Source organism: Falco punctatus (genome assembly GCF_963210335.1).
Source record: "Falco punctatus genome assembly, chromosome: 1".
NCBI lineage: Eukaryota > Metazoa > Chordata > Aves > Falconiformes > Falconidae > Falco > Falco punctatus.
In genome coordinates, this window is record NC_137580.1 from 67373512 (window position 1) to 67390281 (window position 16770).

Sequence of the window (16770 nt, forward strand, 5' to 3'; positions counted from 1 at the left end):
AAGGGTCAGACAAACACATTGTCATGTATAAAAACAATCTTTTATTTTCACATCAAAACAACTGCTATGTTAAATACTTCTTTGAAAACATAATGACTTTGAAATGTTCTTTGTTTAGCCTCTTAGATACAGCCCAAGTCTGCATGTTTTCACTATTATAGACATTTTTATGGTATGGTACACACAAAAGAGTTTTCTCTCTTAATCACCACCTGAGAAAAGTATGAGAATCTGATGACAGTGCAAGGAATACAAAGTCCGCTGTCAGCAATGCCAAGGACTAAAATAGATGTGTGGATGCCTACAGTTTGGCTTAGTAAGTGCACATTGAAGCCAGGATTGCGGTTAACTACAAGTGCTGAGGCCCACTAAAGCTTTAAGTAAAAATGAGGTCTATTTGGGATTCAGCTGTCATTACTCCATTATTTCATTAACCGTTCAATTTTGACACACCCATTGTAGGTAACGTATGTTGAACCTTCCTGGTGAAATGCAGGATGAATCGAGCTAACAAAGTGCAAAATACGTGAAAGGCAATGCACAAACACTGGTTAAATCCTCTCCAAATTCTCCTACCAGGCAAGCATAGGTTATAGTCCTCACTGTTTATAGTGAGGATTGATTCAGTATTGCATTTCAGAAGACATTACACAAATTGATTACAGGTGACAAAAATCTCTCTCTTAATGATTTCATCATTAATATTAACAATTTACAGTATTAAAATACGCATCTGTAACCAGAAGTATTTTTTCAGCTCTTGAATTAAACCATTTTGGGTGATACAGAGCACGTCTTCATTGTGTGATTTGGCCTTTGTATCAAATTCCTATAGAAGTTCCCCAACAAATTTGCTGTTTTGACATGAGGTACAGAAGTGTGTCTGGGTTGTAGAACTGTTGTCTCAAGAACTATGGAAAAAAATAATGTAGCTCATGTTTTATTGGAAGAATATGCCCTTTATAATACACTCCATCTTTGACAGACTGATAGCGCTCGTGGTCATAGAGATTAATTTCTAACTTTAGGTCATGCTAATTCCACAAGGATTAATCAAACCAAAAGATTTCACATTTGCAAGTGAGCTCCCTCAAGCAAGCTTTGTACCACCTCAGTCTGATACATTGATATATCATCTACAAGTCACGTGATAGCACTTTTGACCTCCAGAATTAGATTAAAATTTCTTGCAAAAAGCTGAAGTCAAATATTGTCCAGGAATTAAAAAACAAATGTTATAACAATTGCTGTCATTAATAACAAGCACAGTGTTTCAGCAACAACTAGTGGCTACACTATCTATACAGAATTGAAAGGCAAATACCGTAACACTTCAGGTCTTGTTAAACATTTAGTTTATCATAAACTGCTTGTCAGATGAATCTTGGTTTTGACACAAAAAAGAATCTGCTTTCCCTAAAAAAATTCCTGAATTTAAAAAAAAAAAAAATATATGCCAAAGTAAAAATATTCCACTCAGAAAACTAAAACCATTTTCACTGCACTCATGGAAAAAGAAGAAACATCGGGTTTTAACCACACATACTAGTAATACAGCAAGGAACACCAAGGTTACCTCTAAAAGTATATTAAGGTAAGCTAATTTTGCACTTTTGAACATCTCAACTGCTTTGTTACTACAGCTCCCATGGTCTCAAAGACTCATTCTATTATGCCTGGCCATCAAGCACCATCATGTAAATACCATGGAGATTTTTTCAACATCTTCATTTTCTGCTGTGATTTCATGTTGGAGGTTTTTTGACAAAGTGTTTTCCTCTCTCCAACCTACACCTTACAAAATAAGCTCTCTAGCATTCCAGCAGGCAAAATTTAATCCTACACTAGTGACATCAAGAAATGCCACTATTATAAAGTTAACTACCTAAGCTTTGGTTTATAGCTTTGGGTAATATTTCTCCCTCTGGAATGCGAAGATTCCCAGCTTCCTAACAAAAACAGTTTTTCTAGACATAGAAAAGTCCAAGAAAACAATGCAGTTGTAACTTTTAGGAAAAGCTGTGTTTCTCAATTCATATGTACTCCTAACCACAATATCTAAACCTACAACAATAAACACCGTTATTTACTTCAGGCAATAAAAAAGCAGCCTTAGAATAGACAGTTCATTATTATCATTAATAGGCAATTCTGCATTCATCGTTACTATTAATACCTGATTTTTTTAAACATTGGGAAGCATGTTCACAATTAATTTTCACTATGCTCATCAAACTTCATTACACATCCAACATGACCTGAGGACAAGACCTCCTCATACTGTATCTCAGAATGTATTATATTACTACACTGTAGTACATAATATTGTGCAAAATCTATGTAATATATGAGTGTGTGTTGTATTACACAGTGCCACAAAATTTTCTGTACAGATTTCTGGAATTGAGGTATATAGACAAATGCATCCAAGTAAATTCTAAGGCTGAGATTTCGCAATAAAATCATTTGATGTAAGTTAACATTATTAATATCTAGTATCTTTCACAGAGTTACTCATAATGATATCTTACCTGAGCTTCAGAACACTACAGAAGCACCTTTGCCACAGCATCTGCAAAATGACGATATGTGTATTGTACCTCTCAGGAGTCCATAAGCTATGGCTACCTAGCTTCAGCCTTGATTGGCCTGAAAATAACTCCAGTCCAAGATACTGTACAAACAGAGCTGAATGACATCTCAAAGCTGATGTCAGAAGAAAACTCAAATTTTCAAATGAAATGTTGACCTCAATGGATGTAAACCGTTTTCCTATTATTTTTAAGTACATAGTTTTCACGAAAGTTGTGATTAATGTTTGATACATGCAACTAGCACATCATACAGTAAAATGAGAGAAGAGAAAACAGAATGATGTTTTAATGAAAATAAAATATAGAAGATCTTTAACCCGGCAACCATTTCATGATGTATTTATCTTTTGAAGAACATCATTCCTTCACATGCAAAGTCACAAACATAAAAAAAGAAAATGAAGAGGCAACATCTCTCTTCTATTCTCCCTCCCACCCACCACCCTACCCGTCCAGTGGACTGTATTACATCAGATAACATATTGTGACCACCACCTAGCACCAACCTGCTTCCAGGTGCAGTATCATCATTCTGGATTAATTTTACCTATTGTATATGCCATCTCCTCCACCGTCACCCATGTTCAACAGAGATACTCAGACCTAGAACCCTCACTTTTGAAGGTCATTTGAGAATCCATGCTTGACCTAGAACAAAGGAGAAGTCTTTCCGACTCATCTGTGTACCTTCGTGCCCAGAGCTGCTCTCCTGTATTTACTGTTCGAGGCTTCAGAGATAGTGTTTCAAATTTCACATAGGTCTCTTTTGCAAGTTCAGCTTCCTTGGCAGTTTTTGGTTTCACATGAAGTTTTAAAACTTTGTAGAGTAAGAAAAGTATCAAAGGTAAAACAACCACACATGCTGCACTGCTGGCCAATATCAGAATTGAAAACTGAGAGCTGTCTTCATTGTTTAACCCATCAGTGGAGAAAATAATGCACTGCTCTTTTGTAGGTGGCACTCCTTTGGGTGAGACACATGCCATATATTGAGTACTAGGTTGCAAACCATCAATCGTGACTTTGTTTTTGCTAGAATCAGTGCTCAGAGGCAACATATCTTTCTCACCATACTTTGAGTATAACACAGTCACTGCAGAGTTGCTTGTGGCATTGACAGTTTTCCAAGTTAAGGTCACTCTTTCATCAGTTTCACTGATCACCCTTAGGTTTTTTACAGTAACATTCTGCTCATCCATACCTGCTGTATTCAATGAAGTCTCCTCACCCTTCTTGCTTCCCTCCCCAGTCTGCTTTTTGTTTCCATTTGTCACTGCCTTTGGATTTTTCTTTCCATCTAGCACAGGCCTGGATTGCTTCTTGTCAGTAAGCCTGATGCTCGTTGATCTTTCGGTGCTAACCAGTGCTGTGGTGGTGGCTGTGGTGAGAAGAGGTATGGTTGTCTGCTCAGGTTCCTGCTTGGATTCCTCCTGAGTTGTATTCTGTCCCTCTGCCTCTTGCTTCCTTACATACTTCTGTGGGGACACAGTTGTAGTAATTACACCAACCACTGTGACAGCAACAGCAGCTTCTGACATTCCTGCTAAGTTCTTGGCTTTACATCTGTATTCTCCTGCGTCCTTGTATGAAATCCCTGTCAAGCTTATTATGGACCACCTGACACCCTCTCCAGGTGTTTCTTGAATTACTACAAGAAAATGCAAAGAGTAAAACATTATAAGAGGGAGCTAAAGAGAAAGTAAACATTATTAGACTACTTCTTCCCTTATTTCTGCCCAAAGGAATCACATGTATTAGACTTAGTTTAAAGGGAAAAAAAAAGGCACACACAAAAAGAAATCAAAAAACCAAATCAAACCACACCAGCTATGGAACTCCCTGCCATATTATATTATTGCAGAAAAGTGCTCAGTGCTCAAAATGGAATTGGATGTCTGGAGGAATTACAATATAATTTGCAATTTCCCTAAGTAGAACAAAACCACATAAAGAGAAATCAAATATCTTAAAGCTGTTAAGTGACCAGGAAATAAAAGTCTCACTACTTCAAGTGACACTGAACACATTAGCCATTTAAAACGTTTTTGGAAATTACCTTTGTCTTAAGATATTTCAGTACTTTGGACTACTACCTTCTTCAGATGTATGATTTAAGATAAGTGCTGACTACTTGGTAGTTGTATGTTATGAATGAAATGAAAATGAAAAAAACACGAAACGTTTTTTACATTTAAGTTACTGCATAAATATCTATCATAGCAGCCAAAATGATATCAGGCAATCACAGCCACTTTAGCATTCAAGACAGATGTTGCAAATAGACAAGAAACATTTGCAAATAACATAGAAAATGTGATTTTGGAAAATCCTGTTTACAATGTTGAATTTTAAGTGGCTCAGTTATGGCCTCACTAGCTTTTTTAATATGAACTTTTTGAACCAAAACGGCGATTCCAATTAACAAATTTTCCTTTCCATTTTTCACCTTCTGAGTTAAGGCCCAACTATCCCAGCCTCCATTTTCCTTTATCCTTCCTCCGCTTCATCCACTTCCCCCCTCCACACACTGTTCTTATCACAGACCGCATCCAGACCAGAACAACCTGTTGGACCTGTTCAGACCAAGACCTAGAGAATGAATTTCGTAACAGCTGTTGCACAGGCACAGTTGCCAGCTTGGTGCAGTACCTGGTCCATTGTTACTCATTGTAATGATCTCAAAGCACAAGCAACCCAACAATTTCAGGCTCTCCCATTTCCTATAAAAGAGCAACTGTACCTGTATAGTTCACCGGTATATTGTCTGACCTAGTCCAAGTAAGCTGCGGTGTTGGGTACCCAGTCGCATCACAGCGCAGCAGAACGTTGCTTCCCAGTGGGGAAGTGATTTTTGTTGCTGATGTCATCACGGATGGTTTAAGACACTGCTCTAACTCAGCTCTCTGGAACAAGATTCCTGCCAGACTCTCAGGTCCGCTACATGAAACCAATGGATCAAGAAGTACAACCGAGTTGTCCACAATTTTGGAAAATTCAATTAGCTTCGAAATGCGACAGTCGCAAAACCATGGGTTGTCCTGCAAACCTGAAACAGAGAGGGAATCGGGGAAAGAAGAACAAATTATAAAGCTGTCAGGCAATATATTGTGATTATGACACATGACTGCAACTAAGTACATTCAAGGGGGGCCATGGACCTATTCTGAGCTAAACTTTTCACGTTCAATTTGTCTTTTTTGTTCATCTGATGGTGGGGGATCTAATGGTTTTTGCAGAGGTGAGGAAGAACAGTATGAATGTTTATTAAGCTAAAATTTTTCTTCACGGAAGTTTACAGGAGCATAGTAATATACTGGCACTACCTTTGCTTAACTTTGCTGTTTATCTAGGAAAAAACACTTTGAAAAGATGTCTTAAGACTGATGATACATTTTCACCTGCCTGTGCCTTCTGGAAAGATAGCTTCTCAGGGCTATTGCATCCTGTCACTCTGCTCTGCTCTTAGTCTTTCTTTGGGCTTTTACAGTTTGATCTTTACAGAGCCTGTTTTCAACATTTGTAGGGAACATGATGATTTAAGAGTCGAGATCTTACACCAGCATCTCTACCCCTTGAAAAAAGGATAAAGGCTAAGGAGAAAAAGCTTTAGGCCAGTAAAATTCTTATCTAGCTCTGAACTATACCAGTATTCCTAGAAATATGGCTTCAATTTAGGACAACCTCTGAAACACATTCAAAAAGAATAGCAGAAGAGTAGAAAATAGGAAGGACCCTGAAACCCCTCCGATGGCTACAATGTCTTTATGATGGCACACAAGAACACTACCTCTCCTCCTCTGTTAGAGGCTATAACATTTGCTTCTTGATTCCAAAGTCTTTGAATGAAAGGCTTCTCCCTCTTGGTGAACTTGCTATGGTGAAAGAGAGAAGCCACTTCAGAGCAATATAAGCCTAAATCCTCAGCTGGTATCGATTACTCCGCTATGCTGACCTTCATAGAGCAACAGCAGCTTCACCGGGCAAAACACCACACAGCATATCATCCAGGAGTTGAAATATTTTCTCATTTGACTTATATACTTTTGGGCATACCATTGTTTTTTTGGGGGGTGGGTGGGAGTGTTAAGAACAAACAGAACTTATAGGCTGAAACAAGTCATGGTATGTAAAAACCCTTCGCTATAACCAAAATGAAAGCAAAAAAAAACCCCAAACCACCTAACCTACTAATATTATTCAGTTTGTATTTTTGGGAAATGTCAAAATAACTGATGGAAAAACTCTGCTTTTTGTTCTGGAAGAAACCTGTAGATGAAAGAATACATGAATAATTAATTACTGCGTTGTTTTATCGCCTGACCAAGATTAGGTTATTTTAAGCACAATGGCAGTGATTGGTTAAAACTGTGGTAAACTCCAATTAATCCCTGCTCTTTAAAACAAGACTTGACCTGAAGAGATTCCACGACTTTGACATCACAATCCAATTTCACCCCCTCCAGACATAAGAGATTTTACATCTATTCACTACTTATTGTCTGCTGGAACAGAGAAGGAGAAACCAAGGAAACTGTATCAGCAACTGCTTTAAGAGATTATTAAAAAAAAATATTTAAAATTTCCTGTGAACCTCACACGTATTCATAAGCAAAAGAGACACCATTTGAATGTTTTCCATTTATGTCTAGGCACATCAACTGTTTGTGCTCATAAAAATTCAGCCCAATCAAGCACATGTATGTAACTATTTGTGCTCATCTTTTAAATTAGGGAAGCTTTAGTTTGTAGTTAGAACAAGTTGAGAAGATACTCCTGTAGTATTTTTTTTTTCCTTTCTCACTTGTTTATAAGGGGTCAGTTTTCCTCACTACACTAAGAAAGAGACTATATAAGCATTTGAAAATTAAACTCCACTAAGGTATAAAAGGGAAGACAGGATTCCCTTGAACCAAGGCTCAACTGCCAGAGATCCTCTGTAATAAAAGTTGCTAAAATGCATGTGAACCCCCAGTGTGGCCCCTGTGCTATCTAGAGGACAGAAGCACGGGGCAGCTGTGCTACAAGCCAGCAGCAGGACAGGAACTTTGGGTCCACAGCATTAATCAGAACAGATCTGCAGCATCAGTAGGGCTCCCATCCCACATACCAGGCAGCAGATCCTCCCTTACACTGAACACTACCAAAAATATTTCTTCTGTGACCTTCTGCACCCTGCAAGCTTTACTGCAGGAAAGCATGGGGTTTATTATTGTTTCTAATACTACTAGCAGCGCTTAAGGCCTTTCAAATTGAACCATAGAATCATTTAGGTTGGAAAATACCCTTAAAATTATCAAGTCCAACTGTGAACATAGCACTGCCAAGTCTATCACTAAACCATGTCCTTAAGTGCCACACCTACATGTCTTTTAAATACCTCCAAGGATGGTGACTCAATCACTTCCCTGAGCAGCCTGTTCCAGTTCCTGAAAACCCTTTTTGTGAAGAAATTTCTCCTTTTATATATATATATATAAAATATAAAAATAAATACATGGCCTTCATATTCTCCCAGTGTCCCAACAAAGACCCAAAGTTTTTACAGTAAGTATCAGAAATTGACAAAATAGGAAGAACAATGAAGAAGAGATTAATAGACCTTAGACTGGATGGTTGTTTAGTCCAGTCTGGGACACAGGTTTGACCATCTCAGACCATTCTGATGGCCTGGTTCCAGCTTTAGAAGAAAGCTGTAGTCCCAGAAGACTCTGCACTTCCATGCTCTGGTGCATAGAAAGTGCATTATTTCTGCTAGTCACTTCATCTTCCCCATCCATCGCACTTCGCAGTCAAACTGGCTAAAGAAACAGAGCTTACATATAAATACATATAACGTATATAGCTGCAGGAGTTCCTTCCTTGCCTTTATCTGTGTCTTGCCAATATCTGGCAGTAGTCACATTATTTTTAGCAAAGATGCACAGCCATTGTAAGTCATCAAGTCACATGGATCCCCAAAATGAAAAAATGCAAATAATATTGAGTTGGAAGCAAGGATAAAACATTGAATTTGATTACACTTCAGTTAGCTATTGAAGAGAATGGAAATGGGAACGCAAACTTAGTTTCCAAACTACAAAGGGTATTCCAAAATTTAACAGCTTGTGTTTACAACATGGTAAAAAAGTGAGAACAAATATAGGAAAGAATTTTAAAAAGGTTAAAAAAGGGGGGAATACTAAGAAACTGGAGAAAAACCTGAGAGCTTTAATAAAGGAATGAGATGGAATCCCCTCAGGACAAGAATTTCCTAAGAAGAGAAAAGAAAAATAATTGTAAGTCTCCAACAGCCTGTGTATCTGATGGAACACTGAGTCTTTATAAATGCTGGATTCTTTTGCAGAAATATTAAGGCAGCTTGTTGACCTGAGAAAGAAATACTAACCAAAGCAAAACAAACATTGATAAATATTCACACTTTGCAATACACTAATGCAGTGTATTTTAACATTAAATATGGATTATAAATCGCTCTAAAAACCTTGATTCTATATTTAGCATGTTTTAAATTTACTCTCATACCTTTTTATGTATGCTTGCATGTACAATGGCAAATATATGTATGTGTGTGTCTGTGGATGCACATTTTTGCAGTCTTCTCAGTAAGCAGGGTTTCCCCATACTGTGTCAATATGGACTTTAGCATTCTAAATAGCTACGAGTGAAATTTCCTTTGTAAATCAGTAACCAGTCTCAGACCATAACTTGTATAATATACTGCTTTTCAGTTGCTGTAAAATGGCAGTATGTGAAATATTCAAGTTTTGGGCCAATGGAAATATTCACCACAGCCTGGGCCAACCTACCCAAGGCTCTCCCCCAGCTGAAGTCCCCACACTGTGTCCCAGCATTTCCTGCACATGGTAATTGCTAGGAAGTAGTTTCAGGAAAAGCAGCATATACCCAATGACCCAGCATAACAGCTGGGAGCCTGATGGACCTGCAGCATTTCAAATTTTTGGCACCTCTACATGCAATAGAGACAAGATCTCATCTAATTCCCACTCTATCAAATACTGGATTCCTCTGTTCCTCTCAGTGACTCACTAGAGGTAATTTTCCATATGGAAAATGCTACTGCCACCATTCACGCCAGAAATTACAACCTCTGTACAGCAGCCAATGCTGAAACTTAGCTGTGCCTTGGATCTATAGCTCCAGAGGTAACCAAGAGAGGGCCAGGTGAACTCACACACTGCTCTCTCGATCATTTCCACTGCTTAACTGTCAGCTCACTCTACAGCTTTGTTTTGAACTGTTCCAAAGGGCGCTCTCCAAGACAAAGACAGAAATGGCTCCAGGGACAGTTTGCACTCCAGGAATTGCTCCCTGAAATGCTTGTGGATGAGAACACACCAAGGACTGCTCGCTCTACCCTGTTCTTGCCCCCAGTGTAAATGCAGCAGGCTTTGCACCTCCAAACTACCCTGCATGCCTATCAGCCCATCAGGCATACAACATACCCTTGCTATTTCATAGGACAAAAGCACAGTTCTATGGGTTGCAATGCAATTCTCACATTACTTCAGGCGGTCTGAAGAAAAAACACAGCCCCACACCTAGTTATATTTTAGAGTCACTGCAGCATCCCATAGAGCCCACAGAAAACCAGGGGCTAAATCTTAGAAAGTGTGGAAGTCAGTGAGCTTTAAGGAAAGCTGGCCATAAACTTTGCGGATGAGAGCCAGTGAGCCACCTAGCCATAAGGTCAGGAATCATTCCCTGACCCTCCTTCATTTAGCATAGTGTTCACACAGAGGAATATCATTCACTGGGAGGTAATAAAAACATCCCAAACCCCTAAGTACAGACACTATTAATTGGAATAAGGAAATACTAATCTGCCACTCCCCTGGCAAAAGCAATCCATGACTCTTCCAAGAGTCCTTGAAGTAAACATGGGGAACCTGAACCTTTTCTTACATGAAACCTTCTTGATGCTCAGTCAAGACACTGAAGATAGAATTTCCTCCTGGTGTTAAGAAATACATATGCACAAACATTTGATTCTGGGGCACTGATGTTGCTGGTCTTGTTAATTAAATACAAATGACAATGTTGTTTTGCCAGAACTAAGAGAGAAGCCAGCCTAAGCCCTAACTGCTTACACTAAGTAGAATCTGACTGCCATTTTCCTGACTAGACAAAACCAGCATTTATTTGCTCTGGGTTCTAGCATCTAGCAAAGCTCGGGCTGCAGTTACCATTCCGTGTAGGCACATAGGTCAGTCAGCCTGAATGCTCCCACAGAGAACAGCTGGAACACATAGGACACTCTTGAGCATTGAAGCATGCTATTGTGGGCATCACACTTTAAAAGAAACTTTTTAAAAAAAAACAAAAAACAAAAAAAAACACACCAAAGGAGTCCAAAAGTAACCTACAACTATGGCAGAAAATGTGAAAAAAGCAAACCCAAAACCCTCACAGTCAATAAGAAACCAGTGAAAGGCATGGTATGGTTAGTTAAGGCAGCAAACAGGGAAGGAAAATATATGACCGGTTACTATAAGAGATGGTAATTATTTTTTCTATATGTCCATCTTGTGAAGGACAAGAGGTAACCAGCTTAGTTTGCAGTAAGGGAGATTGAGGTTAGATATTAAGAGAAACTTTCTCACTACCCTGATGGATAAGCACTGGAGAAGGTTACCAGAGAAGGCTCTGGCTGCAGACTTCAAGAACAGCGCTGACTTAACTGGAACAGTTCAGTTCACCTGGATCTGCATCCCAGCAGGCTAGAGGCCTTTTCAAAATCCTTCCTGATCACATACCTCTGTGATACTTCTCTCCATATCAGAGGAGGAGCACAGTACCTATGGGTTATGCTTCTCCCCAGGCTCCAGCAATCCCAGCAGATAGGAGGGGTGTCAAAGTAGAAAATATGCCACAGCGCACATCTTGCTCCTGTTGTTCTAAGCTGACATCTCTTCTGGTTGGAGCATTATAGAGACATCTCAACATCTAGGTCACCCTTCTGGCCTAATAGTTTCTATCAGCCATTAATTCCTGAAAAACAACTGCTTTGTAACAGTCCATCAACAGCAGCCTAAGGATGAGCCTCCAGCAGTGAGTGTGCGTGGTATAACTACTACTTTGCAGACTCCAGTAATATGGATAATAAAACTAACACTTAGTGGAGACTAAGTAAGCTTGTGAAAATAAGCCATGACATAAAGAGCACTGCTCTTTGTAATCTCCAGAGGACAGGGATGGTTTCTCATTCACTATAGAGTTTCTTATGTTGCTGTCTGCATTGGGATATACTCGTCAGAAGGCTACGGTGTCAATGAAAGAAAATTCAGCCAATTATTCCACAGCTCACCTAAGACAGATTTACTGAACACAACACAATGAAAATACTACCTGGCATTTTGCATTCTCAGATCCAAATCCATACTGACTGCACAAAGCCTCCCTCAGCACCTAACAAGCCAGACAAGCGAGGCGCTGTTTGAACCCAGCGTGTGTTCCCCTTTGGAGATCTGTGTTCTAATCCAGTCCGTAGCTCATAAATGAAAATAATCCAAAGGTCTCTAGAGAACCCAATGCTGGCACCAGAGAGTTTGCCAGGACTAGAGGAGGCTGGCAAAGTGCGTGTGCGTGTGTGTGTGTGTGCGCGCGTGTGCGTGTGTGCGTGTGCGTGTGTGTTGAGGGCTATGTAAGACAAGAAAACCAAATAACCTCTGGGAATCCCACAATGGGAATCCCACAAGATCATCAGGAGGATTATATCTAGCACAGTCAGCTCCTACTTTACTGCCTCCTTTAGCCTTCTGTGTGGGGACAGGGAAACGGGTACTGAGCTTAACTTAACAGCTTTTTCTTTTTTTTTAATCCCAAATAAACAAAGATCCTATTAAGGCTGCAAGCCTACAGTTACCACACAAGCAACCTATTCAGCCTACTTGATCTATGAAGTTACGTGTTACACCTCATCTGAGTAAGAATTTCAAATTGCAGCTTTTGCTGTGAAACAAAGCAGCTGAAAAATGAACTCTGAATAGTGGAGATGTAGACCAAGGAATTGAAAATACTGGGCAGTACAATGCAGGGCAGATCTTTACCAGCGGGTATAGAACTACTGCAGCAGAGAGCCAGCTGGTTTTCCTCCCTTCCACCTGCTACACTACACTACAACAGCGTCAAAATGTGCATTGAAACAGCAGCAGAAGAGAACACAATCGATAGAGCTGTTCCAGCCATGTTCTGAGACTGCAGAAGAGAAAGGGGTTACTTGCAAGACTAGGAAGTGGAGAGAAAGTGGAAGATAAAGAACAGTCACAAACAGAACAGATGTGATAATATACTAGAGAGTTGAAAAAAATTATGAAAAAAAAAAATCATGTTCTGGTCAAACTATTCTTAAATACTTACCTTAAATATTATAAAAAATACTGTGAAGTTGTAGGGATCAGATCCCAATTCTCTCTCTCATATTCAACATGTAAATAGGGAAAAAATTCAGGATCATCAGTCAGCTTTAGAGCAATACAAGGTTAACAGGAGTCATGGGGGGAGCAGAGCTGCCCTCTTTTGGGGCACTAACACTACCTGCAGCTCTGTATCTCAGGACAGGCTTCATATGAACATCAGGAGCCACTGGAGAAAACAGTTGCAAATGGACATGCTTGCAGCTGCAGCCACATACAGTGATGAGGGAAATGTCATGAGAAACACGATTTTTGGAAGTCCTACATTTGTATGGATATTGAGTATTCCGTATGGCCTGCATTCCTGCATACTGAAATCTCACAGAATTTACTTGGTGTATTACCTTAAGATAACAACATACATGGAGATCACTATCTCCGTTTATAGTTTTCTGTCACCAACTGAAAATAAATAAGTAAATAATCATAGAACAAACCAGAAGACTGACCTGGATAAGATACACTCTCCTGAATCCCAGGGCTGGTCCTCTACCTGCTCTCACTTGCAACTTAACATTTAGGTGTATTTTAATAGGGAATGAGACAGGCTGTTTAACATACCCAAAATGACTCTCTGGGTCACCAGAACATCTGTGTTCTTGGGCAGGAGAGCTTCTGAGAAGGGGGGCCAAATGTCCATCAAGTCTGACGGCAAGGTGGTTAGCTTGTTGCTGGATATGTCCAGGTAGGTGAGGTTTCTCAGGTACCGGCCAGCATCAGCAGGAATGCTGGTCACTTTATTGTTGTGTAAATCAAGAATCCTTAGGTTGGGCATCTCTGCCAGCGACTCCCAAGGGAAAGTCGAAAGCAGATTACCATCCAGCCGTAGCTCATGTAGTTGTTTCAAGTTATAGAAACTGCTGATATCAATGTTGGCTACACAGTTGTAAGTTACCCACAGGTATTTGAGATCTACTAGGTAGTAAAAGGCTTCAGTTGGAATCCTTCGTATGACAGTTTTCTCTATACGAAGTTTTACAGTGTCCACAGGAACGTTCACAGGGATTTCATACATGTCAGGATCGTTACAGAGCACAGACCTACCATTAAAAAAAAAAAAAAACAACAACAAACCACACACATAGCATTTCTTCATTTCTTTGAGAAATTTATATTTCAGATTTAATGCAAATGCTATTACTTTCTGCAACACTACCAGCAGAATAAAAAACGCCAAATCAAGGACAGTTCTCTGCATTTAAAAATTGAAGAGACAAATGAAGTTTCTATACAAAATAGCAATGATACTTTCCTAAAACATTTAGACTTGCTTTATTCTAAAGCAGGTAACCACCATCCTCTGCCCATCATTCCATTGACAACTGAAAAACAGAAGCTATTGTGTAAGGAATAATACGTGCATGTATCTCAAGTAGGAACTGCATGTCATCTGTTTTACTAAAATTCAGAATATTGGATTACTAATTTTAATTTTTCTGCATGACCAAGATTCAAAGTATTTGTCTATATTTACCTTTCAGAATAGACTGAAAATTAAAAATGTTAGCATATTTCTCTAAAGGAAAGGTTTCTAGCCCTCTTTCTGGTGTCTGTGTGGAAATGACCTGCTTTTTAGAGATGCTAAGAATTTTTTGCTCCCGTTCAGTTCAGTAAAACAGGATTTCTCAGCATTTTCAAGAACCAGTATGTTTCCGTTTCTTTGGGGTACATCGTTTGCACATATTAGCTTGAAGATCCCCCTCCCCACAATAAGCCTATCTTTGATTTTTTCCCCTTTTCTCTATATTCTTCCTCTATTTTACTTTCTTCTCCTGCAGCTTTATACTAGATACTTTGTGACAATAAATAGCAATGACAAACAGTATCTCCCAAAATTGACATGGCAATATCCAGATCATCAAATTTCAAATAAACCTCTTTATTACCAAAAATTATGAGATTTTCCCGCAGATTAAAAAAGAAGAAAATACTGTGTTATTTAAACCAGAATCACCTTACAGTAGACAACTAGATTATAGAAATAGAAAGGACATTACAATAGCAGGAAAATCATGGAGCAGAAAGAAATTGTTTTCTGCAGAAACCAAAGATTTGGAGTAGCTATTTGCTAAGTACAAAGCTATAATCACCATCTGCTCCTATTCAGGAATGTTGCTAGCCATGTAATACCAGTGTAAAATATGCCTTTATTTCAACTATGCTAGAACTAGTTTGCAACATATAAGAATGCAATTCCTTCAACCCTTTCCCTTATAAATTGCCTTGTATAACAAATAATAAAATATATACCTTGTTCCAGTGCCATCACTTCTGCCATGGTAAACGCAAGTGCATTGTGAAGGACAAAACCCATGCACTTCTTCTAAAAAGTTCATTAGGAGGTAGAAGTAAATAAACAGATACATGGCTTCCTCCCAGCAGAACTGACACGAAAAAAATTGAAAACTTTATTCCTAGGCACTCATGTGCAGTGTGCTACAAATGTGAATGTAGACATCCATTTAGTAACAGCAGATTACATCAGATTAGCCGAGATCTGTAGTTGCTTAACCTTCAAATGTATCCTGAAAGGGATCAGTTAAACCACCTCATTCTTTATTCTGTCAGAACACACTCTGTTTCAAATCATATCCAGCATGTTTCAAGACTGTTTTAATAAAATATCTCTTTACTCCTTCTAAGAGACAACGCATTAGTTACCATCCATAAAGTGTTCCAAAGTTCCTCAAGGAAATCTATATAAGGATATTGCATGGCACTTTCTTTAATACTAAAAATTAATAGGAAGTCTAGATTCCAGAGCTTTTAAAAAATGCTGTAAAAACAATTTTTTACAAAAAAAAAACCCCATATATTTTAAATAAGTTGCACGCTACAAAGCCAAACTTCAGATGCATACATACACAACAGAAGACATTTATTCTCAAAATCTGAGAATGATCAAGAGTGCACATACTACCATTCATAAATAGACGTATACACAGTCATCTTTTCCATCCTGAATAAATCTATTGCTCACATCACCAAAGTATTTTTTGAAAGTTATACAACAGACCTATATAGCCATGAGATTGACTTAGAAATTATGAGAAATGACCACAAATATTTAGTCAGTTTTACATGCCTCCCAAGTGTCAAGCTTCAGGGTGCATTTTATCTCATTTTCAGGATTTGCTGCGTGGTCACAAGCACTAGAAACATACTACTACTAAAACAAAAGTTGTCTTTCCTACAAATTCATTTGATTGTGAGAACCAAAACTTTAAAAATACATAAAATATCCTGAAACTCCTTCAAAATCCTAAAAGCTGATAACAAAGTTCAATAGGGTTTGGCTAGATATTCTGATATCTTAACATCTTCACAGAAACAGAACTTTGCAAAGCATATCAACACCAGACACTTGGTACAGAAACATATTCACACAGGGAAAATCCAGAATATCTCAAGTCTGGAAAACTTTCAAGGGAGATTGAGGGAGAGTAATTCATGAAAGAAATTACAAGTGCAAAAATCCTACTGAATCTCAGCATTTCTTGCTTCAGTCTCTCCCTGACCCTGCGTTACCTTGTCCAACCCTGTAACAGTCACAGTGACTGCTTCACTGGCCTTTTTTGTTTGGGACAGACTGGGTCAATAAAGCTCACACTCAAAAACTAAAGTCTTAGTGGGTTTTGTCATCTTAACCTATCTAAAAAGATTACCGTGATTAACAGAAAACAGCTGGCTGGCTAAGGCAGATTATTATTCCAAAAGATTAATTAACTTTAACCCAGATTTCA

General features: G+C 38.7%; 1 protein-coding gene across 1 annotated transcript; it reads right to left on the bottom strand.

Moving 5' to 3' along the window:
- Window positions 1–24: 24 nt before the first annotated feature.
- Window positions 25–16770, bottom strand: LRIT3 (leucine rich repeat, Ig-like and transmembrane domains 3). The gene is made up of 4 exons (XM_080374033.1): window positions 15278–16770; window positions 13589–14067; window positions 5335–5640; window positions 25–4242 (listed from the first exon to the last, which is right to left on the bottom strand). The coding sequence occupies exons 1-4, from the start codon at window positions 15391–15393 to the stop codon at window positions 3179–3181; spliced, it is 1965 nt and encodes a 654-aa protein (XP_080230159.1). The 5' UTR covers window positions 15394–16770; the 3' UTR covers window positions 25–3178.